Genomic DNA, 25,261 nt, shown 5'->3' on the forward strand with positions numbered 1-25,261 from the left:
ACCATAAATTCTCTTCTTGTTGGTTTGTGTCTTTTGATTTTCAAGAATTTAGTCCACACAAAATTTTAGCATTAAAATCCAAGACCCTTTCAACGCCAACTGGCCCACTCACCTGACCAGCTAATTTCATGTCCATGTCGATTATAATTTATACCAGTCCAACCATTTCATGATCTATCATTTACAAACAACGCCATAGCTTTAGGGAAAAAGCCACACACGTTCTAGTAACTTGGATTCGCATCTATATTACAAGGAAACGCATACAATAATTCCTCAGAAAAAAAAAAAAAAAAAGGTTCAAACAATAGGGCAGCTGTTGAAGTCATTTTAGTGCCGAATTCAAAAGCTTGTGCTTGTTGTCAAAGCCCACAGGCCAAACTAACCTTTAAAACCAGCTTGTAATTATACAATCCAATCTTGGCCATGTGAAATATTTAACACTTGTAACCAAGTAGCAGAAGATTTTTTGAACCTTGATTGGGCCAAGATATGCTGGGCTAAATCAACTGGACCGCTGGACCCAAATAGAGGACTTTGTGTCTTGTTGTCGGTGGATTTATAATGGGCCGGAAGAGCCCAATGCTTTGGCCATTTTCATTTTTTTATTTCCAGTATTTTCCTACCCCTCTTTGTTGTGCAACTGCAATAACACCAGTGCTAGATATGTTGTAATAGTAAATCTAAATTGAACAAGGTAATTGTAAAACAAGAACAAAGAAAACCCCGAGGATATGAAGTTTTGAGAGGAAACTGAATCAGTTAAAAAGCTATCATTAAACTTCAGGCTGCAAATGATAGTCGAGAATTTTGACAATCAAGTAAGAGAGCTAGTATTTATCGTACAAGATAATAAAGGTGTTTATAAAATGAATGATACCTTAAAGGATTAAACCATACAAGCATATTAGCTTTGTAGCTCTGTAGCTTTGTCTACTTATAAATTACTACAAAGCAACATGGCCAAAGATAATTAGTTGATCATAGACTGTGTAAGCCCTCCTCCCTGTGAAGTACTCGGGCAGCAAAAGTGCTCACTGGAAAAATACACATCCGTTTTGAGGACTTGTAACAGAGAACATTGCCAGCTTAGAACCATGCCAAGGCCATCAAATTTTCCTTTACGGCAGCATTCATTGTGTGGACGTGGAGTTTCCACCTGCAACCCAGTACCGCTTGACAGCAACCAATACCTTCTCTGGAACAAGGGGACCATCCTCATGGTCCACCATTTTAGTATCCCACCTCATCCCTCCAACTATCTTGTTCACCTTAATTAATACATCAACTTCATCACGGATTATGACAGCACCTTCTGGCCGCAAAATCCTGTCCATCTCTAGAAGAATGTCTTCCCAATTGCATCTGCATATATTTAAGTACAGTTTATGAGTTACAGAAGCAGAAGGAAAGAAGAAATGAGACATGGGATTGGTAGCATAATAAACAATCTGGAGTGGAAATGGTTGGTTCTACCATTGCAAGTATGAACCCATTACCACTTAAAAACTAGCCCTCATCTTAGAAATCCACAGAGATTATAGACATCAACCAGGATGATTCCACAACATCACAATCGGATTCTTATTTCGGTTATGAAATGTTATGTATCAACTGTAAAGAAATATCTCAGTGGGCACTGATTACCAAAATCATTTGAAGATTGAGCTAAGGTTTTCTTCTTTGATGTGCAATGATAAATGAACTAATTTAGTATACCGTTTTCAGATACATACATCAGATTCATGAAGGCTACAAAAATACACAGAAGAAAACCTAAAAAAATGATCAATGAAGAAATACTACTTACTTTCCATTGTACAAACTGAAAACACCATGTGCATGAATGAGGTCATATGTCCTTGGGTATGTGGAGAAAGCTTCACACCTGAAATAGCATCACCAGGAAGGAATAAATGACTGAGAAATGAAACAAATTAATACAAGGTGAGCGTTGCTCCTCACAATTTAGCACATCATAGCAACCACAGAACCCTGACATAAAATGGGGAAACTTTTCTTATCGGGAAAAGAATGTATAATTCACCTTATTTCACTTCCAAAACCTTTTTAAAGAGATACATACACAAGTTGTCAAATACACAATAGAACTTCCATTAACATGTTCTAACAAAGCAGCTATCATTTTTTAGCAGGAAAAATATAATATTGGGTATCTTGAAAGCAAGTGAATGTACTTCAATGGTAAATAAAGGAATGTTAACAAAGTAATCTAAAAAGGTTGCTTTACAGAAGCAATTATCCAGACAGGTGAGAGAAGTTCAGAACAGGGTACCAGTCATGAAAGATGCCAATCAATCCTCGTTCATATACGACACCCAGTGTACTTTTCTCAGCTATAGTGGGCACCACATTCATGACCCACAATTTTGGAGATTCAAGTGCTGCAGCAAAACTCCCCAAACCAGCATTCATATCCATAATGTTGCGATACCTTCCTGAGTCAATTAGTTTATTGATTCTCTTATAAGCATTTACATGCTTCCTCCATCTGTTGTTATCCTCCTGGTAGGTCTCAATAGAAACTCCAGGAACAGATCCACTAGCGATTCTAGGTGGCACAGCGAAAAGCCTTTTTGGGAATGGCTCCAGTTCCCCACCAGCAACTTCATCGGGATTATTAACATCAGGATATGGAGTTATGCATGCCTCCATTTTCTTATACCTAATAACCACCAGAATGAAGCAAAATTAAGAAAATGGAAGTATATATATCATTGACAACATAAGCTGATAAGCAAGGCCCAAGAGTGAGATTTTTCTTATTTGCAACAGGGCCAGACCTCAAGCCACATTTGATGCAAAATTTGAAACTCAAAATTATTCTCCAATGTTTTTTTTTTTTAATGATAACAAAACCTATGCCACTACTATAACATCTTAAATAATAATATATAAATACCATTAACATAACATAAAGTGGTTGCCACATATTGTTCTATCATGGTGTCATGGCATTGGCAACACACATTCCATGCATGTGAAGGTTAAATAGCTAGAATAAATAGCTATAAATCTCTTTCTCTCAATGAATGCCTGAATCAAGGCCTGCCACTTAAAAAGAATGAGAATATAATATAAAATTTTAAGGACAAGAAAATACCAGACACTATTTGCTTCATCAGCTTTGCAAAAGGTAGCGCGGGAATCATCTTGTCTGCCTCTGCATGAATCAGAATTTACCCTCTTCTGCCAAATGGCAGTTTCACCCTTCTCGGACTTCTTCTCCCAGCACAGAAGTTCGGCAATTTCTTCGATCTTTCTCTGTTCCTCCTGAAGCTCCTCCTTGGGACGCTGCCATGCTTTGTAATTATTCTTCCAATTGATCGGAGGACCCGAAAGCACCCAATAACCCCCAGGCCTAAGAACTCGGTCAACTTCCATGAGATATTCTCCATCTGTAGATAAAAGTTTTAAAAATTAAAGTCACAAATGGCTACTGTTTATTAAATACTAGCAATCCATACCAAGTAGAAGTGTTTCGAGTTTAGTGTATATAATTCTCACCATTTGCTCCCCATGGAATTAAGCAACGGGAACAGTGAGCCATGTCAAAGGCCCTGGGTGGATATGGCAGCCTTATGGTACCCAGAACACCAATAACTGCAGGTACACCCCTTTCAAGAGCAAATTGTACCTGTGCTTCATGTGAATCTCTTGGTGCAAATGACATGGCAAGAACATTTCTACTCAACAAGTATGCACCCCAACTGGCAACCTAAGCAAAATATACCATTGTTAGCATCATATGGATCACACGTATAGAAGAAAATGTCAAATTTCCTCTCCGCAAACTATAAATTAATGGAAGTCAAAGTTAAGGAAACAGGTGAAATGGAGGAACACAACATACCCCACAACCAGTGTCTAGCGCAGTTCTAACCGTTCCATTCTTAATTGGTATCACAGAAGCAAGCTGATCAATATATTTATCTGCCCCTTGAGGAAACTGCGTTCCCCCACCAGGGAACCTAAATACATTACCCTCATATTGGATCCAGTTCTGGACAGCCTTCTCAACAGTCAAGCTCTTATATGGTGCATTCGCATATGGTACATAGTCACGACTCTTTGGCCAGGGGAATGGAGTTACATATCCCTCTGGTGCAGGAATGAGGCAATGCAACTTTTCTTCCTCGGGAGGACAATGCCTCTCTCGATAATTCATATTTTCCCTCGGGAATGTCATTGCACGCTTTTGATCTTGGCACGGAGTGTAATCCGTGTAGCGAGTATGACATGGTTCAAAAACTTTGGGTTTCAAATCAGATTCATCAACATTCCCAACTTCACCAGCATGATGGGATTCAAAACTTAAACTTGGAATTATATTGCAGTCAGCCCCATTCTTAGTTACCTCTAAAGCTATACTATCTCCCTTCCCAAAACCACTTCTCTGCCAAGCACCCAATATATAGAAAAAACAGCACAGACCCGCTACAATAAAAATTTGTATAGAGCTCCTTGTCCGACCATCCACTCCATTCCCTTTGATAGCCATATAGGGCCTGAAATAATTCACACAATAATTTATCACAAGAGAAAATATACAGAATACATAAACCAGCACGCAAATCCACCCCAGCAAAAACACATACACACACATTCAATCACAAATCTATGTATAATTACGCGTCTTTTATGCTTACTTGTTGAAGAATCGCATTAAATTTGCTTAACCTTAACATCATACATACAGTTACAAGCAAAAGCAATCCATTGATCCAGATGGGTTTAAAATATATGATTACGAAGAAAATGAGAAATCAAACACAAAATTAGCAGCATGAAGTGTATATACGAAATATATCCAAATAATCGGTAAGTAACTAAGTAGCCGTTTAAAGCAAGCTTACACAATAACTATAACAAGCAGAAGATTTGTATAAGCACTCTGCACTCCAAAATTAGGTAATGCTCTGTTTGGCTACTAGATAGTAGTTAGGTGAAACAATTTCGGAGTTTTTTTTGTTCCCCAAATGAGATCCAAGAGAGCTAAGAGCTTGACTGTGCTGAGTTGAGGTTGAATCAGCAGTTTTAAGCAGCCAAAGAGAGCATTACCGTAACAAAATGGTGGATGTGGATCCAACTCTAATTACCCAAAGAAAACACTAATTACAGCAGCTGATTAAACACATATTATCGAGGAATACAACAAAATATGAAGCAAATTTGGCAAGAAACGGAGAGCGACAACTGAGATCGCTTACCAATCGCATAAAGAAAAGCGAGCGCAGGGGGTCTAGATCTATCGGACCTATCAGAGAAGAAAGAAAAAGGAGAAAATGCTCCGCTCTATTTTTGGTGAATGTCTGAATGATGATGCTTATAAAATATTCAGTGGGTCGTCAGAGTCAAATGGCAACCGAGACGTGTCTATAAGCGTCTGGGAAGAAAACTCTGATGAGATCTTTGTATAAATGAATTCAGGAGCTGAGCTTTTGACATTCATGTGGGGAACTGGAATTTCATTTTTGATATCCCTACCACTCTACGCCATGAGATCACGGTCCCTCACTCCCTCTCCTTATTAATATAACAACAACACCGTTACCGACCAATTTAATATAGACTATGATAATATTTTTCTATCCAAACAAAAATAAATATTATTATAATATTTTATTTTTGATATTTGATAATTAAAACTTTTAACTTTAACTGTGTACCGCCATGCAACATTTAGAGCGGACAAGTACATTAGATTTTTTTCCAGTAAAAAATAAAATTATTTGGACCATCTCAAGTGATTATCATGTGGATCATCTCTTTAATAAAACTAAGTGAATTCTTTTGTTAGAAAGACAATCCCACAAAGTAATAAATTCATAACTTGAAATAATTGCAATAGCATTACTCTTGGGCAGATTTAGTCGTGTTATGAACTATTATTTAAACAAATTATCAATAGTTAGGATTTGACAAATTTTAACTAATAAGCGAGAAATTATTCTATGTGATCGTAAGTCTACATAACATGCTAACAACGTGGTATTGTAAATCCATTTAAATTATAATATGTTCAATTATTAATATTTAAAATTTTTAAAAATACTCTTAAAAATTGCAGTTAATTACAAAAAGTTCACTTTTGAGCCCTTTGTACAAAAAAATTCACCTAAGAAGTTGATGATAAATAAGTCCACTTTGTATTATATTACTTTGTTTTTGGCAGATTATTATATTAGCCGATTAAAAGCAATATTTGATAACGCGATGTCGGCGGGACCCACGCGGCATCGCAATTAAGGTGAGATTCCAATTACAAATTGAAGGGAGACCGAGCGAGATGATAAAAAATTAAAAATAAAGGATTTGGGCCCACACCCACGCGTATTATAATTATAAGTGGGAGATCACCGGATCATCAGGAACAATTGTTATTGGTCAGGACACTCGGGAAGCTTGTGGGTCGTTGGATGGTGCGGGGGAAGTGGAATTTTCATATTCTATTCTTAATTATAAGTAATTAAGTATGTTGCATTATTTTGTATAATTTCTTTTTCCATAGCCTTATTAATCATAATATTAAAAAGATCCTCAATTCCAATCTACTCACCAGATAAAACGATTACATCAAATTCTCACCCAACGCTATTTCAAACTTACATATCTGTATTTGATAACCTATCGACATGGTACAACTGTGAGCTGCCTTATTGGCATGTAGCCTAACATAACCTGACATAGTCCACTAGCATTTAAGCAATACCATTTCTTGTATATATTAAATACGAATTAAATTTGTCGATAGTTTAGACCCCATCCAAAAGCATTCATTGAAGCTAGCTAAGCAAAAACTACACCCCTGACACTTTCCAAGTTTCCAGCTAAAAACCAAAAACAAAAGTTTTGATTGTGACTATAGCATTACCAATCAACGTACCTAACATATACACTTATCTCATTTCAATATAGTTTCATTTCCGTTACAAATGTACATTGACTGTCTATGGAATAATCAATGAAAATTATTCAAAATTTCAGATAATAGAGGCTCTCATGAACATCTCCTGAGAGCTTTCATGAAAATGACGTACAAAGTACTGCGTTGTAAAGGTTTAATGGTTGTTCGGGTCGGTGGGAAATTTCCATAAACATCACTCTTAACATTAATAAGTTTTGAGTAAATCAAACTTGCAAACAAATGTATATCTTTGATCACTATATATATACGTACAGAGAGAGAGAGAGAGAGAGAGAGAGAGAGTTACTTCTGGTTGTATTTTTCGCTCAGTAGGGAACAAAAAAGGAAAAACATGTCCTCACATGCATTTCCCAAATGATAAAGTAAGAAAGAGAATAACCCAATTAAAGATATTACATTAATGGCAAATAACAAAAAGAAGCAAGCAAGAGAAAATGCCTTCTGCGGCCACCGACATGATGTCCAAATTGGCTTTTCCTACAATTAGATGTTTAAACGGCTTGAAGATAAAACTGAAAAAGGTAAATCACATTACCATGTGAATTTTGATAATCTTCCATGTTTGGCTGCTGTGGGTGTGTTTGGGATCAAGGAAAAATGCAGAGAAAATGCAGAGAATCAAAAGAAAGAGAGAGAATGAGAGAAACTTTAAATTTTGTTATTAACTGAATGAATCACAAAATACAATTGTACAGCTTATATGTGTTGTTGATTTACACGCACAAAAGCTTTCTCAAACCAACTACTAACAGTTTAACCACACAAATTAACTAATTAAAAACAAACTAATATACACTTATCAAATTTAACATATGCTCCTTTCATTTTTTTAAAACTATGGCATCCTCTTTAGAAGTTTCTTTATAATTCTTCATATATATGTAATATGCCTGGTAATAACTTTTTGATGGAATCTCTTTTGATAAGAATATATGACATTATATGTGATCCAACTTTCAATATAATTTAATCATCTGAGTTGTTCATTTATTAGTCTATTCAAAGATTATTTTTATAATGTGAGAGCCGAATATGCAATTATTTTTTGTACTTGTTAAAAGAGATTTCTTAAAAAGTTATTTTCGTATACGTGTGTAATATATATGTATAAGATGAAAAAGAAAACAGTAGAGAAATGAGAAAATACAAGTGATGTTCCTGTTGAAACATTGGGGGACGCTCAATAGTGTCCATGTTGATGAAAAGTAGTAGATGAAAGAAGTACAAGAAATAGGAGGTTATTAATTAGCAGGGACTAATATATAGACTGGATGATTACAAGGACAAAAGGTAAACCACTATCATACCGACAGGGCGGCATGAAGCAACATTATGAATGATTACAAAATTCTATATAAGATAATCTTAAGGTTGGATCAACCTTCGCTTTCAACTTAGATTATATATTGTATTGGTGACCACGCTGTCCCATAAATATAATCAATAAAACAATCAACTCTTTATTATAATAAGATTGTATTTATGTGGTCCAATGCGACTTTATGCATTGTTACTAAACATGAAGGCAACTCACTTGGCATCTCTTATTTTTTTATACATTATGGGTATTATTTATGTTGCTTATCATATGAAATTAATCTGACCCAATTTTAATTATTCCTGTGGTTTCTTTTTTCTCATCAGGCATAGAGTTTGCCGGATTTAGATCCGATCGAGGTTATAATATAATAACAAGATCCTAGTGAACATGTTACAATAATCTACCCAAGAAAAAGAAAAGTCAGCTATCCACATAAATGATTAAAATATAAATATATGCATTTAATTTCCAAAGAATTTACCCAACAAAAAAAATTGCCAAAAATTTTGCATTATTAGAAGAGTTATTTATTTTAAAGTCTAATTCAGAAATTAGACTGATAACACAGCCCACTTGTTATAAAAAATCTCAACCCGATCTATTTGAATGAGAAATGCGCGACACGGAAGTCATCGAGCGTACGACACTGTTTACCGAGCGCTCGACAATTGTCACTTTGTGACAGTAGTTATTTGAATTTCAAAAAATACACGTGTTATACTTTTATTAATTGTCAATGTCAATCATTGTCATTGTCGCATAGTGACAATTTGCCAAGTTAAAAAAAAAAAAAAAAAAAAAAACTCATTGGGCGTTCGGTGTCAAAAACACGAAAAAAAAACATAATATGAGATTTATTTATATAAAGTAAATTTATTTATCATTAGAACTTTTTAGGTGAGTTTATTTATTACTAAGGATCGTAAAATGAACTTTAGAGTAATTTACTTTTATTAGAAACTAAACCGAAGAAAGTTAGACTTTTATCCTTTTTTTTTTTTCTTAAATGTGGGAGAAGTTGGACTTGGAACATGTAAACGATCTACTTGGCAATATGTTAGGGTTTGAGCATGAGACAAGGAACACAAAAGCTCATAAAAAACACAAAAAGAAAATGTCAACAAAAAACAAAATCATATTTGACCACAAGAATGAAAGATTGAACAATACTGCTCATGAAGTCATGAGTGTCATTGCCCTAGCTTATTATTAAGCCCAAGGTTGCTAACGGGAGTTACAATGAGGCCCAAGGCCCAAACAAAAACCGAACACAAACGTTACTGGGCCTAACCCGGGGTAGAGTCAAGGACAAAGCAGCCCAAGTGCCGCCAACTCAGGGAAATTTGAGTGAAAATCTAAAATCAGAGGTGGGTAAATGTAATTTGAGAAACATACGGGGTCATAAATGCTATTATGTAAACCTCAGTCTGGTACAGACTACAGAAGCCTTATCCCCAGTCGTCGTCTCTCTGCATGCTCAGAAAGAAGCATTCCATTTTCGAATACATTAGCCACCAATGGTTTACACGTTATTCACATCTCTAGCTCAATCCTCCATTTCCAGTGTCTCGAATTCACCCAAGCTTAATTCCTCCAAAACCTTCGCCAAGCGAACCCATGCCCTTTTTCTCAGCGGTCACACAAGCTTTAACCAACTTTCAAAGCTCAAAAACAGAAGATCGCCTTCTTACATTTGCTTTTTCAATGGCGGACGAAACTCCAAAGGAGATTCCCAGGAAAAGGTAATCAGCTTTCAGCTTCAACCAGCTTTCAATTTTGACTTAAACAGAACTGCTCCATAAAAAGCCAAAAAGTAACCATTTTTGGTAAAATTTGCAGGAAAATGGAGAGGGCTTGCAGGTTTTGAAGCGGTGGGACGTGCCATGGGAGTGGCAAACAGTGTCCTTAACATCACTTGCTTGTGGACTGAGGTGGGTTCAGTATTTAGTTCATCAATGTTCGAATAATTGCGTTTAATACTGGGTTTTATTTCACAATTAAAATTCTAATTGCTTCGTTTATATCAGATATTTGTTTAATTTTTTCCCAGGCAGTTTTGTTTTGACAGGACTGGTAGAGACAGCAGCTATACCCTATTTCGGACTCCGAGTTCAAGATTTGAGCTTAGACGAGAAGGCAGAGTTACTGTTTCTTGATCAAGGGTACGCATATCACCATTATAATTCTACTTGTAGAAGCTGTTTTGTAATAGTCGAAATTGTGATCAACCATTTCGAACTGGTCTTTATATTTTGCACACACATAATGATGAATTTCACACACAGGTGCCATAAATTCAATGTCTGTGTTAAAAGTTTAAAAGGGTCTAATTGGTTCAGATTTTGTTTTGGCAGTATTACAACTGCAGCTACACTTCTTGTTCTATATTCTGTTGCCAATACTTTCCAGCCACTGCCTCAAGATGTTTATCGCTACGGTACCAATCTTTTCCTACTTATTTTATTTCGTTTTCCAAAGCACATATATATGTTTGTCTTCTTTATTATTGGATGGTGATTCTCCCCACTTACTGTTGATTTCTTCAACACAAAGCGGTGAGAAAGAAAGAGTGTCTGTTGCACCATTTCTTTTTGTACTTGTCTCATTGAGATTTCAGTTGTTGTATGTTATATTATTACTATATAGCAAAATTTAGATTTTACAGCTCATTCTTGCCTGATTCTAGTTTGTTTAAGCCTACATCAAGACTGTGATCCATTGAGTTAATCTTAGCTATTACTGTTTCAGATTGGAGGGAACCTTTCAGTCTACAGAAGGGGTGGCTTTTGTGGGCAGGGATTGGTCTTGTTGGTGCCATAGGTGCCATTGCATTGACAGGGGCTGCCATGTCCTTGTTCAATGGGGATCCCCCACAAAGAGAGGTTTGAAATTGATTCATAATTGATTTTATAGTTTCTTTCTCTTATTATAAAGTGAAGTGGACACAATTCGTTCGATTCTTCTAGGATTAATAGGTGGATTATCTTACCAAATTGATGGGAGAAGATATTCTGGTGAAAGGGATCCTGTATTGATTTTTTTTTTTTTTCCCTTTGGTTTCAGAAGGACGCTCTGGTTAGCTTGCTTCCACTGATTGGATCATCAAGTATTAGGTACTTTCTAAGGTCTTTTCATTTTTGTATATGTTCTAGGCACTATTGTATTCATATCAAGTGCTGAAAACTTTTCATCACTGGGACTTGAGGATTCAGAAAGTTGATTAAGCTGTTGTCAATCTTCATTGCAGCACTGCTTGCTTGTTAGGAATCACTGGAGTTTTGGCTCCAATTCTTGAAGAAACTGTGTTTCGTGGGTTTTTTATGGTCTCCATGACTAAGTGGTACTTTTCCTTTTTTGTTTTCAGAGTTGCATAATATGCCTACAATAATTGATTGTTTCTGGTAGTTCCCCTAAGCGTGCCTACAATTATTCAGAAACATTTCTCAAAATTACTGTCCACACAAATTTTATTATCAATTTTCAGAAGTTTAAACTAGTGTTTTGAAAAGTGGAAGGCTGGGTGTGATAGCTATTTTTAGAAACAAGAGTAAAGCCTAATATATGGTAGAAGAAACTGCGACCATTACGTAGTAGAATGGCAGAATCATCCACTTATTTGATATGAGGTTTAGTTGAGTTGGTTGATGATGGGTTTGACATTCCTTGGGTTCACTAATTTTAGTACAGTTACTAACATGGTTACCTATCAACTGTTCATTCCTGAGTATCTTATTGCCCTTACAATTTCTTTTTGCAGGGTGCCTACACCAGTTGCTATCATAATTAGTGCAGCTGTATTTGCACTTGCACATCTAACTCCTGGAGAGTTTCCGCAGCTTTTTGTGCTAGGTAACTTGTTTACTAATGAATTAAAACACAATTCGATCTACATCACCTTTAATGTACATCAACGTACTCTAGGTTTCCTCGAACACATTTTATCCTGTAATACTTTCCCATCTACTTTATGATCTGTATAGGCACTGCTCTGGGATTGTCATATGCTCAAACTCGCAACCTTTTAACCCCCATCACAATACATGCTCTCTGGAACTCAGGAGTGATAGTGCTTCTGACCTTCCTTCAGGTAAGCGTTATTTCTGAGTATATAAGTTATGACCTTGTCTGATATGAGAGTCTGAACTCTGAAGCTGAGGGGCAAGCATTGAGTAATCTTTCTCAACAGTGATTTGATTTTCATGTCAATTGCTAAAAGTGTTCCTTATTGTTATTTTTGTGACAGCTGCAAGGGTATGATATCAAGGAATTGTTGCAGACAACCTGATAGCTAGGGGTCGAGTTTCTTCTTCAATGATGGTACAGAGCATTTTCATAAGGGGTGCTTAAGGTTATATAAGTGACTGTAAGGCCTGCAAAGCTTACTAAAAGTCGGTGAAATTTAGAATCTTTTTGTTGATTGTTTCTATAGCCATAAGTTTGTATTAGAGGCACTGAAACAACTTTCGGCTCTAACAATGGAGACACCAAAACGGTGCAAACATATGGGTGGAGATCATCGGTGTTTAAATCATGAATTGACGACCATGGTGAAGGGTACAATATTTATCCTTATGTTTTTGTTTTGTCACTTCTTGGCTCTCCACAACGTGAATGTAATATTACACATTTGAACGTTGTTGATTCAAATTGATGAAATGTGGGGTACCGAGGATCATAACATTCAAATACCATAATGTTCACGTTTGTTGGCTAAGTTCCAACTAAAGTATTATAAACTAATAACACAAATTAAAGATCACTATTTCCCCTGCAAATTTTCTTCCCAGAAGCTTCCAATTTTACCCTTAAAAACAAATAAAAAAGAAACTAGCACTGCAGCCTACCCATCACCACAGACAGCAACCTCCCCTCTCTCCCTCACACCCTCCCCCTATAGTCGGGCCACCTCCCACATCACCGGCTGCCGCTCCCCTCCTCCCTCTGTTCCACATCATCTCTTTCTCCTTTTCTCTTTCTTCCTCTCTTTCTTTGTCTCTCTCTATTTCTCCCTCCATTAGAAATTGGGTCTGTCTTAACACCTTAGCAAAGTGAGAGAGGTACGCGTTCACCCCCACAACCCACAAAGGTCATTAGGCATTGTAATGATGAGATGACTAATTAATTATGAAGATTAATTAGGCAGCCGCGTAATTGGTTTCAATTGAGTGCGGTTGTTAAAATTTTAATTCATAGACATCGACCTTGTTAAGTGGAGTTGGTCCTTTACAATTTACATGGTGTAGTAATGAATGAAGGGGGCCGGGTTAATAATGTTCACGTAGAAAGAGGTAAATTATTGATGCTTGGGCTTGAAGAGTTTGACCCATTTTTAAACTTTGGTTGCACGCTTGGGGAAGCAAATTCTAGGTCAATGAACAGACAAAAAGGGTTCCAACCGAGGGTATGACTTGGGGAGTTTCACTGATTTTGGAGTCCCAAGCTTGGCATTTGACTCAGTGACCCTCCCATTAAATACTTAGTACTTCACTTGCTATCCACCTACCAGACATTTTTAGCAAACTCAAGTACGACAAATTGGACTTTAAACTTCTACTGTTCTACATCAGACAAATTATGAGGTCCTTTTTAAGGAATTAATTTAAACTACTGTACTTTACTTTCATTGTTGGCACCCGGCCATTAATTTGGTTTTGCGAAATGCAAAGAATTGAGGAATCCCACACTTGGATTTCCAAAGTCTACAAAATCAGAGAAATTTTAACTTACCCATCGATCTTAAAATGACCAAAAACACCGGGACCTGTTTGTTTGTTTTTTTTTATTTTTAATAATATATGAACGTTTAGATATGCATATATGATAGAATAACATGATATGAATCTAACATAAGGGGAATGTTATCTACTTTATTCACCGACCTTCTTCTTTATTATTCTTTTTCCGCAGTGTAAATTTATGATCAGAATAGTTCATTTTTTAGATCTAACTATAAAGATCATTTATGTAAAAATCAACCAAATCGGAAATCGTTTGGTTATGTAACTGTAATCAAATAAACAAACGGTTTTGGTAAAAAAAAAAATTCACCGTTAGTTTATTTGTAACAATTACATGATCAAATAATTTCCGATTTAGTTGATTTTTTGCAAAAATGATCTTTAAATAATTATCTAAAAGATGAACAGTTCTGATCATGAAAATACATTGTGGAATGAGAATAATAAAGAAGAAGATCGGTGAAGAAGATAGATAACATTCCTCCTAACACAAACTTAGGTAGCGGGTTAGAATTTATTATTACTAACTCAATTCCAAATATGAATAACTCAATTTGATGTATATAATTTAGCATATGAGTAATGAATTTGATTTAAAGATGCAGAGGTCCTTAGACTTAAGTTTATATATGGTTGGTCACAAAATATGTTTGTAAATTTGAACCTCACATGTTTTAGGATGAGTTTAGTGTTAATTAAGTCAATAACGATTGATTAAATATGTCATTTTAAAGTTGACTAATGCTTGATATGATACAAATACATGCAACCAAAAATAGAATATAAAAGGACTCGATTGCGATCTTATTAATGCACCATAACAAAACTGAGTACTGTTCAAGTCTGGAGTAAAGAAGTGTCGAAACACCCCACAAACATCACCGCCAGAAAATTAGAAAAATGAAAACATTGAGGAGAGGAACACGGGCGCAAAGTTGTATAAATAGCAATAATATTGCACCATATATGCATGTGCATGTGGACAGTAAATTGAGGAGTAGCTTTGCAGTAAAGATGATTGAGTGTGAAGTACAGTAATTAAATTGACTTAATTAATATTAATTATTAGTTTGAGAGAGTTTTAACTTTTAAGCCTCTGACTCTGAACTCTGAATTCTGAATGATAGATTGATAGGTGAGATATATGCTCTTGAAAGGTCAAACAAGCACATACATAATTAATTTCACCATGCAAGTAAGTTGTAACTTCTAATAAGGTTATAAGTGGTCCATGAGCTAGATTTGGTTACATTTCTATGCCAAATTAATTAATAACCTGCAGATATGACCCTACTAAAATAATTAAAATCATCTTCAACCAGACAAAGTCAGTGGAATAGAAGCTCTGGGAATGGAATAGAAACGGGATTTTCGGATTCTGAGAAACTAATATCACTTTTAAAATGGACCTAATTAATTAAACCCCTATTATAAAATATTTGAGTTTTGTGTTGGAAGTTGGTTCAGGTCCACATTTCCAAATACCAATTCAAACACCCAACACTAAAAAAAGAGTTGCTTGGAAGTTTGCTTTGTCTTGATTTGCAGTGGATGAGAGTGAATATGATATTTGTGAAGTTAAAGATGTTTTCATAATCCCTATAAGTCTGCTGATATGGAACCTCCTTGAGATTCCACTACTTGGATTAAACAAACCTCCAAATGGGTTTCATGATTAAGGCCCCAATTAATTGTGAGAAATTAATAACACTCGCTAGTCTCTTAAGTACTACGTGAAAATCTATTTTCTTGACTTCAGGTTTCTTGGTGTATGTTTTTTAATTATAATTTGATTGTTTTAATTGTAAGAGCCTAGCCATAGTACGTGGCCAAACACGTACACACACATACACACACTAATATCTCCTTTTAATTAAGTCACCAGAAAAGGTGGCTGATCCTTCGGAGGCAGACCCCTCCTCAGGAAGCATATATTGGCTACAAATTAAGTGCTTATTATAACACCTCACCGCCAACTTGGTTGCTTTCACTCCACCTCTACCTCTTCTCTGTTCTGTGTTTTCTCGTTCATAGCTAGGGTTTGCTTTTTGTTACTACAGTTCGTTTCAGGTTAACTTAATTTCAGCTGTGTCACGAGATCGAGTAGCTATTAAATAGTTTTTGACAAGGAGATCGAAGAAATACATAAGATATGGATGAGAGGAGTACTACTAGTAGTGATGCATTCTGTGGAGATAAGATGGATGAAGTGATGCTACCAGGGTTTCGTTTTCATCCAACAGATGAGGAGCTGGTAGGGTTCTATCTCAAGAGGAAGATTCAGCAGCGCCCTCTCTCCATCGAGCTCATCAAGCAACTTGACATCTATAAATTTGATCCCTGGGATCTTCCAAGTAATTAATGAATATCATATATATATATATATAATCTTGTTATGCAAAGTTGTTGTTTATATATGCATCTTTAGGGTTTCAATATTTCATGATAATTTGGTTAGAATATATAAAGGTTACATTAATAAAACTTATATATATATACCATTTTTAGAGTGTAGTTGATGAGGCCTTAAATATACTGTTTTTCATTTTGATATATAGAGTTGGCAGCTACGGGGGAGAAGGAGTGGTATTTCTACTGCCCCAGGGACAGAAAATATAGAAACAGCACAAGGCCAAACCGGGTCACTGGAGCCGGGTTCTGGAAAGCCACAGGAACCGACCGACCCATCTACTCCTCCGACGGTAATTCATCCAAGTGTATTGGGTTGAAGAAATCCCTTGTCTTCTACAAAGGTAGAGCTGCCAAAGGGGTCAAAACCGACTGGATGATGCACGAGTTTCGCTTGCCCTCTCTCACTGACTCACTTCCTCCTAAGAGATCATCATTCAGCGACAAAACCATTCCTGCAAATGTAAATAATCAAATTACCTTACCCTATTTATTAAGTACGAAAAATGTCATTTTATCACGCAGTCTAACATATTATATTGTAAAAAATTTAACATAATATGTTGTTTAAACTGTCAATTTCAAATGACATTGGTCACATAAACTTTAATTTTAATGTGCAATATATATCAGATTGATCGATAGTTTGGGAATGTAACATGATTTAGCAAGAGATCAACATGCATTGCCCTTTATATCATCATATAGATATGTATTAATAGACTAATTACTATATTAATTTGTATGTGTTGTACTTGCAGGACTCATGGGCAATATGCAGGATATTCAAGAAAACAAATTCAAGTAGTGCTCAAAGAGCGCTTTCTCATCACTCAAATTGGGTGGCTGCATCCTTGCCTGCAGAAACAAACACAATATCGGATCATCATCATATGCTAGGCTCCAAAGCTGCACACAATGAGTTTAGTTCTTCAGAGAGCATCATGTCATTGACATCGAAAACCAATTCATCCACCCACTTCTGTTGTAACAACAATGACATACAAATCTCATCCCCAATAGATTTTGCTGCTTCCTACAAAACCCTAAACCCAATGGCTTGCAATAATATCAAACTACCCTATCAGTACTTCCCCATTAATTCCAGCGGAGACTACTTTACCCCTGCTAGCTTCACATTTTCACCTCTGGAAACTCGTTCAGGACCGCCAGGCAAATGCACAGTGGATGTGTCCTCCTTGTTGTTAAACATGTCCTCTTCGATGCTTGGAGATTATATCAATGGTAGCAAGGCCTCTGCAGAGACAACTTATGACTTCAGTACTGCTTCGGTAACATCACAGGAACAATGTAATGGCAGTTTCTCATCAATGCCCACACTACCACATGATCATGAGGTCATGCAAGTCAACGGTCAAGACCACAATGCCTTGATGATCAAGAATATTAATCCAAATGCAAACGTGGCAGCAGATGATCAACAGTACTGGGAGAGTCATGGTCCTGATCATGTGCGGTCCAATATTGGGTTTCCCTTGCCTTTGAATATAGGGGATCATCATGCATGGAAGTCCAACTTGACGTGGGACTCTTCACCATGTCCCACTGAAATGTCCACAACCAGATGCTATACTTAATTAGTATAAAGAAACTTTGTCAAAATCATTGTTTCGTAGCTTAATTAATTTTTAGTTAGCTAGGCTACCTCAAGTTTTTGTTGTGTAAGATTAATTTTTTCCTAATTAATCGCTAGGCGCCTCTGATCAAAGCTCAAGTGTATCATTAATCAGATAGAAAGTGAAGCTCGAGTTGCAGATTTGACATTACAAGTGAACATCGATCTTATATTTGATGGACAAAAAATAATGAGATATATCCTTCAAACAATCTAAATCCCTCAGTCGAGGGCATTCAACTCAAAAATCATGATCACATAAAAAGTATATATAAAAAATAGGGAATCAAATCTCAAATTTTTAGCTAATTGAGACTTTATTGACTTATAACTTGATCGCATAGACTTGTAGCTTGAGCGACCGTGAGCTAACATTTACTCTCACACTTAAAATTAGAGTTTACATTTCTTTCTCTCCTCAGGTCTTCCTTATGACCTCAAAAAAAGAGAGAAAAAAAAAAACCATCGTAGTTCTAGCATGATAAGAATGATAAGTATGTACACAAACGTTTTTTTGCTCTTAATAGGATACTGAAGACTTGGGCCCGAGACTGGCCCAAACAAATCACGGTTGGGTAAATTGGGTTACATATATATTGGGACCTTGGGATTTTAGTCTAAGCCCAAATTTCTCCACCAGGCTGCAACCCCAACTTCTTTTTCTTGTCTTTATGATTATTAAACTCTTTTCCTCTTTTATTCTTCTTTTTTTTTTTCCTATTTTTTTCTGTATATATAATTATATATAGAGCTGTATAATCATTCTATATGAACACTGACAAAACTAAACGCATCGACTTGTAGCTATCCGATCCGTCCACATGAATGTATTGTCGGTCCCTCTCAAGTCTCAAGGGATGAGATTAAAATAAAAGGCCCAAGTAGTTGGGCTTTTTTTTGTTTTTTTTTTTTTTTTTTAATATCCAAGTAGTTGGCTTGTTGCCCAAGAATCGAGACCAATGATCTTTAAGCCTGGTTTGAGCGCAAACTATGGCAAAGTAAATTATATAGTAAGACTTCCGATAGTTGAAATTATGAAATGACCACGAAATTGTAGCAGATTGGTTCACCTGTTGATAATATCCAACTCCATATAAACCTCGACACACTACACATGAATGCACCAATTCAGAGAAATAGAGAGAATGGAGCATAAGCAAAGTGAGGTTCTGGTGTTTGGGACATGGGCTAGTTCTTTTAGCAGAAGAGTCCAGATAGCCCTCAAACTTAAGGGCATAGACTATGAATATGCGGAGGAAGATTTGATAAACAAGAGCCAGAGGCTGCTCAGCTACAACCCTGTCCTCAAACAGGTACCTGTTCTTGTTCATAAAGGCAGGCCTATCGCGGAATCACGTGTCATCCTCGAATACATTGATGAGAACTGGAGCAGTACTCCCAAACTATTGCCTGAGGATCCATTCGAAAGAGCCAAAGTCCGATTTTGGGCAAAATTTTACGACGACAAGGTGGGGTGTTATTTGTGTCATCTCTTTCTTTACTCTGTTTTTCTGCATGATGTTGTCTTCACTAAAAATGCAAACCACTAACTATATGATGACATATCAGATCGTACCGTCAATATATGCCGTTATCATGTCCAAAGGGAAAGACAGAGAGAATGCCACTCTAGACTTAAGTGAGTTGTTTAAGGTCTTTGAACAAGGGATGAAGAAGGATTTTCAAGAGAAGTCCCCCTTCTTTAATGGTGATTCCTTGGGTTTTCTTGGTATTGTGGTAAGCTCATATACTTGCGGCTACAAGGCATTTCACGAGGCTGTTGGTATTACGATTCTTACACCCGAAAAGAACCCTGCACTTTTGTCATGGGTAAATGAACTGAGAGATCATCCTCTGATAAATGAGACTCTCCCGCCTCATGATAAACTGGTCGCCAGGCTCAAGTTTCTTCAACCTTGATCTTCAGGCAGACAAGGGTTGAAGAAGACAGATGATCATTTTACTGTTTGACGATGGTGATCTTATGTTACACTCTTCTACTGCATTATTAGTATTCCAAATCTACCTTATATCGCCTAGTAAAGACCACATTGCATTGTCATTCTCAAACGATTAAACCACTCAATTTATAGATAATTTGGTTTTTTGACTTCCAATATCAGTTTTTACCTTCACGGAGAATCAGACCCAGTAAGTGGGGGTCAATGGCTGACCCATATCGCACACCATCATTACCCAATGCAATTCTTTTCCCGGTAGCAGAACAGTTGTATAGTCAACTGGACATGCTATAGAAGAAAATATTTTAGAAGCTGATAAAAGCCAATTTACCAAGGTCATCCACTGGACCATTTTGAGTGGTAAACTACAATCCAAGGAGGGTTGAAAGTTGAAACCAAATGGAGAAAAAGACTTTTGTGGCATTTCACAAGGGAAAACATGTAAAAGCCATGCCAAACCATTAACTAGATAAAAGGCTTATAAAGGATTCTAAGTAAAAGCTAAATTACGAATGAAAACTGTCTAAAAGCTACAGATGTAACATTACTTAGATAATTTGAAAATGTATATGTAAACACTGCAATACAAAACAAGCAAATCCATAGCAAAGTGGATTTTTCTCAACAAAATCAAGTACTTAAACATCAGAATTTAAACCAGCCACGCCAAAATACAAAAAACCAAATTGGAACACCTCAAATAACTTCCCATAGTTCAATATTAGTCAAAATCACTCTAGAAGCTACTTAAAACTCACTAGAGTTTTCAATTTCAACTCTTTGAGGCAGCCTTTTCCTTTGCCTTCTGGATCTTCAAGACCTTTTTCACAATCTTTTGCTCTTCGACCAAAAAGGCCCGGATGATCCTGCAGACCAATAGAAAGCAGCTTGACTAAACCCAATCCATGCAACATAAGAAATGTACAAAAAGACATTCATGGATTCTAGAAATAACAAACCTTTCCTTGACAGCACCTCCAGACAATACTCCTCCATAAGCACGATTAACAGTTCTCCGATTCCTAGATAATCTAGACCTCTTATATTCAGTAGGCCTCAAATGAGGGATCTACAAGCAAAGACAACAATGCATCACCGCTGAGAGCATACTCATAATAAATGGACAAGGCAATCATCAAACCCAGTATTGTTCTCAAACAGAAATTGATAGCAAATAAGAGCTCAAATGATTGGGTTAACACACACTACTGAACTGAGCATGGTAGTAGTACTTGCACAAACTAAACAAATCCAATGATACATTAACAGTTACAATGCAAGTAGCACCAACTCTAATGCATAACCAATCAAGAAATTGACATTTCATTGCCCTATAGTGCAAATTAAAAGAACTACATTTTCACTGATTGCAGAGCCAAAATAAAAAATGGGCACCCACTAAAATGCTATGGATATGAAAATAACATGTAAAATCATATCAAGGCAGCCCAAACTATGAAAAATTGAAAACAAAACATATTTTCAATTGAGATGGGAGGGCATACCCCTTGAATCCTCTTGCCAGTAACGGGGCATTTCGGTCCACTTGCCCTCTTCTTAGTGGTCTGGTACACTAGCTTCCCTCCTATTCACCCAAAACAACCATCAAACAGGACCAACACTAGGATTAGCACAACAAATCAAACATCATCCTAATCCATCAGCATACGCAGTTGTAATAAAACCACAAATATGGACCATAAATGAAACGAAATCAACAACATTAGGGTTTGCACACAAGTATTTATCTTACCAGGGGTTTTGACGATCCTGTGCTGGTTGGATTTGGTGGCATAGCTGTGCCGCGTGCGATATACAAGACGCTGCACCATCTTCTTCGACTTGCTTTTCGGCTCTCTCTCTCTCTCTCTCTTAGGGTTTAGAAGAAGAGGGGTTTTTATACGACTAATTGTATCAGAAAGAAGATGGCCATCCCTAGATTTGGTGCCCTAAAGATCGGAGGGCTGTAGTTAGATCTCTGCCTTAGTGTTTCCAGTATAACGGTCAGATTTTAATCTCCGCGATATAATAAGGCTGTCCTAATAATCGCATGCGTCGCAGTGAATAGTCTGTGAAGTGGGCCAGCTGGCAGATTGATTATAGAGTTCTATTTACCTGTAGTGGGCTTAGAGTTAAGAGCGTATCTACATTGGGTTCCATGGGCTATAGCCTGGGACAAAATTAGCCCAAACATTTTTCTCATGTATTTTCTTTACCCCTTAGCTCTTTTTTATTTTCTTTTTGGTCAAATTTTGCCCTTACCTCTTAGCCCATCCCTATTCTAAGCTCTAAGCCTCTAACCGAATTAATCTTTTCAAGAGCAACACAAGTGAATAAGTCTCATGATATGCAGCTATGAGGTATGTATTCTATATATTCATCCACAACTTTTAGAGACTTTGTACATCTTGTAGGCCTAAATTCAAAATTCAAAATAATGTAGTATTGCCCATATTTTTATGGCAATAAATTTGTCTCATAAATGTGACTTTGTATTATACACGATGATCTATAAAACATGATACGATAATATTTACTATATTATGAATCTAAACTACATATTCAGTTGAAACTTAAAAGTTAATATACTAAAATCTAGATGTACATTGGGAATAAGATCTCCTACCCATTTGCCTACCCATTTTCCTACCATGCTTTTATCTTGACTATCAAAAAGAGAGTAGAGAGAGAAAGAAAGGAGAAGAGATGGAAGAGTTAATGGCCAAGATTAAAAGCATGGTAGGCAAATGGGTAGGTAAATGGGTAGAGGATCTTGGTCCTGTACATTGCTTACCAAAAGTCCACCCTTTTGTCTGCATTTCTTTTTCTTGCATTGTAGGTTTTAGAGTTTGGAGGGGCAGGACCGTTGGTCAATGTCCAATATTGAAAAATGATATGATATTGGGCAATTTCATGCGTTGTAACGACAAGTTGCAGTTTACATGCCTTGTGAACTATAATCATTGTGCAGTGTATGCCTGACTATGTGTACGTGTTCCATGCAACCTTTTGGCTTTTTGAATAGCAACAAAGGCCGACCCATTTTTTACTCATAAAAATGGAAATATGTAGGAAAAGAGCAATGGGTACGTGGTTCATGGTGCCCATATTTCTTTTCGTGTTGAAGTGAAATGCTTTGTTAAAGCATCACAATGGCAAGGTTCATTAGGGGAAAACACCAAAATCAAAAGTCACCCGTGAAACCCGTTTACCATGCCAATTGCCAATAATAGGCCCAATATGCCATGGCAGCACATATGCTTTCATACATTTTCTAATTGATTTCGTGGGTCACGTTACGGAGACGGCACAAAAACTTTTACTAAATTGCTAAATGGGTTTTTGGACTCATTCCCACCCTTCAACCTATACGTGGGCTTGAGTGTGAGTGCCACTTCTTCAAATCCAATGATACCAATTGCTTTGTTTATCATCTCCTTTTTTCTTGTTTTTACATCTCTAACTCTAAGTTAGAGACTTAGAGGTGGGACTCATATTCATCCTATGTCAATTTTATGATTCTTAAAAGAGATAAATCACATCCGCCAAATTAAAATTTATAATATTAAATAATTTTATGTCAATGTCTCCCCATTTCATTTTCATGCTGTTGTGATTATTAGCCTATAATGACATTCTAATAGCTTTGATAATGACACACACACCCGGCCTAAACCATCCACCCATGTCCCATCCTAAGAGGAAAAAAATAAGGTAAAATTCAACATGTATCATATGGAAATTGAATTGAAATTTAAAAATCTAGTGGATTCAGTATATAATATCATAATTTCGTGTAGATTTGACAAGAACCCCCGAATGTTAATTTTGTTTGGACATATACTAATTAAAAAGAAAAGACCATAAATATATGTTTAATGTAGTTAGTTTATTTGGGGCGATATTCTCTTAACAAATACTTTTCACTTTTCCATTTGTTTTCTTCTTACTTAAAATCTTAAATATTTTTTTACAAGTATGGGGTCACATCGGTCCATCGCGTCATGTCTAGGTCCTTATAATTAATTTATTTAATTGTAAACACAGGGTCAATACATACCACCTACATGCAAATTTTAAAAAAGAATGCTATCAACTCTTTCCAATTTACTTTTGCAGTAACGTTTTTCTTTATTATTCTTGTTTTGCAGTGAAAATTAACAATCGAAATTGTTCATTTTTTTAATTATTTTATAAAGATTATCTCTATAAAAAATTTATTAAATCGAAAATCGTTTGATTATGTAACTGTGATCAAATAAATATACGATTTTGGTAACAATTTAATTCACCATTTATTTATTTTATAACGATTACATGACCAAACAATTTTCGATTAAATTAATTTTTTGTATAAATGATCTTTAAAAATTAATCTAAAAAATAAACGGTTCAGATCATAAAAATATAATACGAAACAAGAATAATAAAAGAGAATGTCAATAAAAAAGATAAATTGAAAAATGTGGATAGCATTGCCCAATTTTAAATTCATGGCATTCATTTTTTTACTCTTTTAAGAATGAAATCTTATTTATTTAATTTTTTATCTGAAATCTAATCCTTAATTAGAAAACAAAAACAACACCATGTTATTAAAGGCCGGCCATACGTTTCGATGAGTTTACCATTTTTGTCAAGAAGATAATTGCAGTATTTTGAAATTCAATTGTCAAAAAGATAATGCAGCATTTTGGTAAACAATTAGCATATACAAATATTGCATATCTTGTTTTTTTTTTGCCAAAATATTTCATATCTTAGCATATATGCAAATGACAATTTAGTATAGTTGATGACACCTAATTTTCTTTTATTAGGAGAAGTCATGAATTCAAATCTCACATAAAATAAAGGTTTTTTTTTTTTTTTTTTCATATTTACTACCTAAACTTTGACCATTGTCTTAATATGGTATCTAAACTTTTATTTGTCTCAATTGAGTACCTAAACTTTTATTTTGTGTCTAATAGGTACCAAAATAAATTTCTGCTAAAATTGTCAACAAAAATTAGAGGCAATATAGTCAAAGTATATTTTAATTATTTTTTTATATGTTTAAAATTATAAAAAAAAAAAACAAAAAATTATAATTAAAATATAATTTTTTTAAAGTGACCATATTGTCCCTAACTTCTATTAACAATTTTAACAGAAATTTACATGGGTATTTATTAGACACAAAATAAAAGTTTACATACTCAATTGAGACAAATAAAAATTTAGGTACCACATTAAGACAATGGT

General features: G+C 35.7%; 4 protein-coding genes and 1 pseudogene across 5 annotated transcripts; 3 read left to right on the forward strand and 2 right to left on the reverse strand.

Annotated features, from left to right (window-relative positions):
* Positions 1-735: 735 nt before the first annotated feature.
* Positions 736-5,515, reverse strand: LOC147295125 (S-adenosyl-L-methionine-dependent methyltransferases superfamily protein). Its single transcript, XM_086231403.1, has 7 exons — positions 5,232-5,515; positions 3,875-4,529; positions 3,529-3,739; positions 3,125-3,419; positions 2,297-2,686; positions 1,811-1,888; positions 736-1,365 (listed from the first exon to the last, which is right to left on the reverse strand). The coding sequence occupies exons 2-7, from the start codon at positions 4,520-4,522 to the stop codon at positions 1,134-1,136; spliced, it is 1,854 nt and encodes a 617-aa protein (XP_086087529.1). The 5' UTR covers positions 4,523-4,529; positions 5,232-5,515; the 3' UTR covers positions 736-1,133.
* A 4,190-nt stretch (positions 5,516-9,705) lies between these two features.
* LOC147295126 (CAAX amino terminal protease family protein) lies at positions 9,706-12,926 on the forward strand. Of its 2 annotated transcripts, none has more exons than XM_086232045.1 (10): positions 9,706-10,012; positions 10,110-10,201; positions 10,298-10,432; positions 10,625-10,707; positions 11,019-11,152; positions 11,334-11,383; positions 11,518-11,610; positions 12,028-12,119; positions 12,251-12,357; positions 12,514-12,926. In XM_086232045.1, exons 1-10 carry the CDS (start codon positions 9,788-9,790, stop codon positions 12,553-12,555), a joined length of 1,053 nt encoding a protein of 350 aa, XP_086088171.1. In that variant the 5' UTR covers positions 9,706-9,787; the 3' UTR covers positions 12,556-12,926. The 2 variants fall into 2 exon arrangements, with proteins under 2 accessions (XP_086088171.1, XP_086088172.1); XM_086232046.1 differs by having other exon boundaries at positions 9,708-10,012; positions 10,325-10,432.
* Positions 12,927-16,160: 3,234 nt separating this feature from the next.
* Positions 16,161-18,015, forward strand: FEZ (NAC (No Apical Meristem) domain transcriptional regulator superfamily protein). The gene is made up of 3 exons (XM_086234632.1): positions 16,161-16,362; positions 16,567-16,880; positions 17,179-18,015. Exons 1-3 carry the CDS (start codon positions 16,161-16,163, stop codon positions 18,013-18,015), a joined length of 1,353 nt encoding a protein of 450 aa, XP_086090758.1.
* A 515-nt stretch (positions 18,016-18,530) lies between these two features.
* Positions 18,531-19,973, forward strand: LOC147295128 (glutathione S-transferase U10 pseudogene; annotated as a pseudogene).
* A 561-nt stretch (positions 19,974-20,534) lies between these two features.
* On the reverse strand, positions 20,535-21,929 carry LOC147295129 (Ribosomal protein L34e superfamily protein). The gene is made up of 4 exons (XM_086234633.1): positions 21,768-21,929; positions 21,520-21,599; positions 20,974-21,083; positions 20,535-20,880 (listed from the first exon to the last, which is right to left on the reverse strand). Exons 1-4 carry the CDS (start codon positions 21,844-21,846, stop codon positions 20,787-20,789), a joined length of 363 nt encoding a protein of 120 aa, XP_086090759.1. The 5' UTR covers positions 21,847-21,929; the 3' UTR covers positions 20,535-20,786.
* Positions 21,930-25,261: the final 3,332 nt, after the last annotated feature.

Source organism: Dryas octopetala, chromosome 2 (genome assembly GCF_963921425.1).
Source record: "Dryas octopetala chromosome 2, drDryOcto1.1, whole genome shotgun sequence".
Lineage (NCBI taxonomy): Eukaryota > Viridiplantae > Streptophyta > Magnoliopsida > Rosales > Rosaceae > Dryas > Dryas octopetala.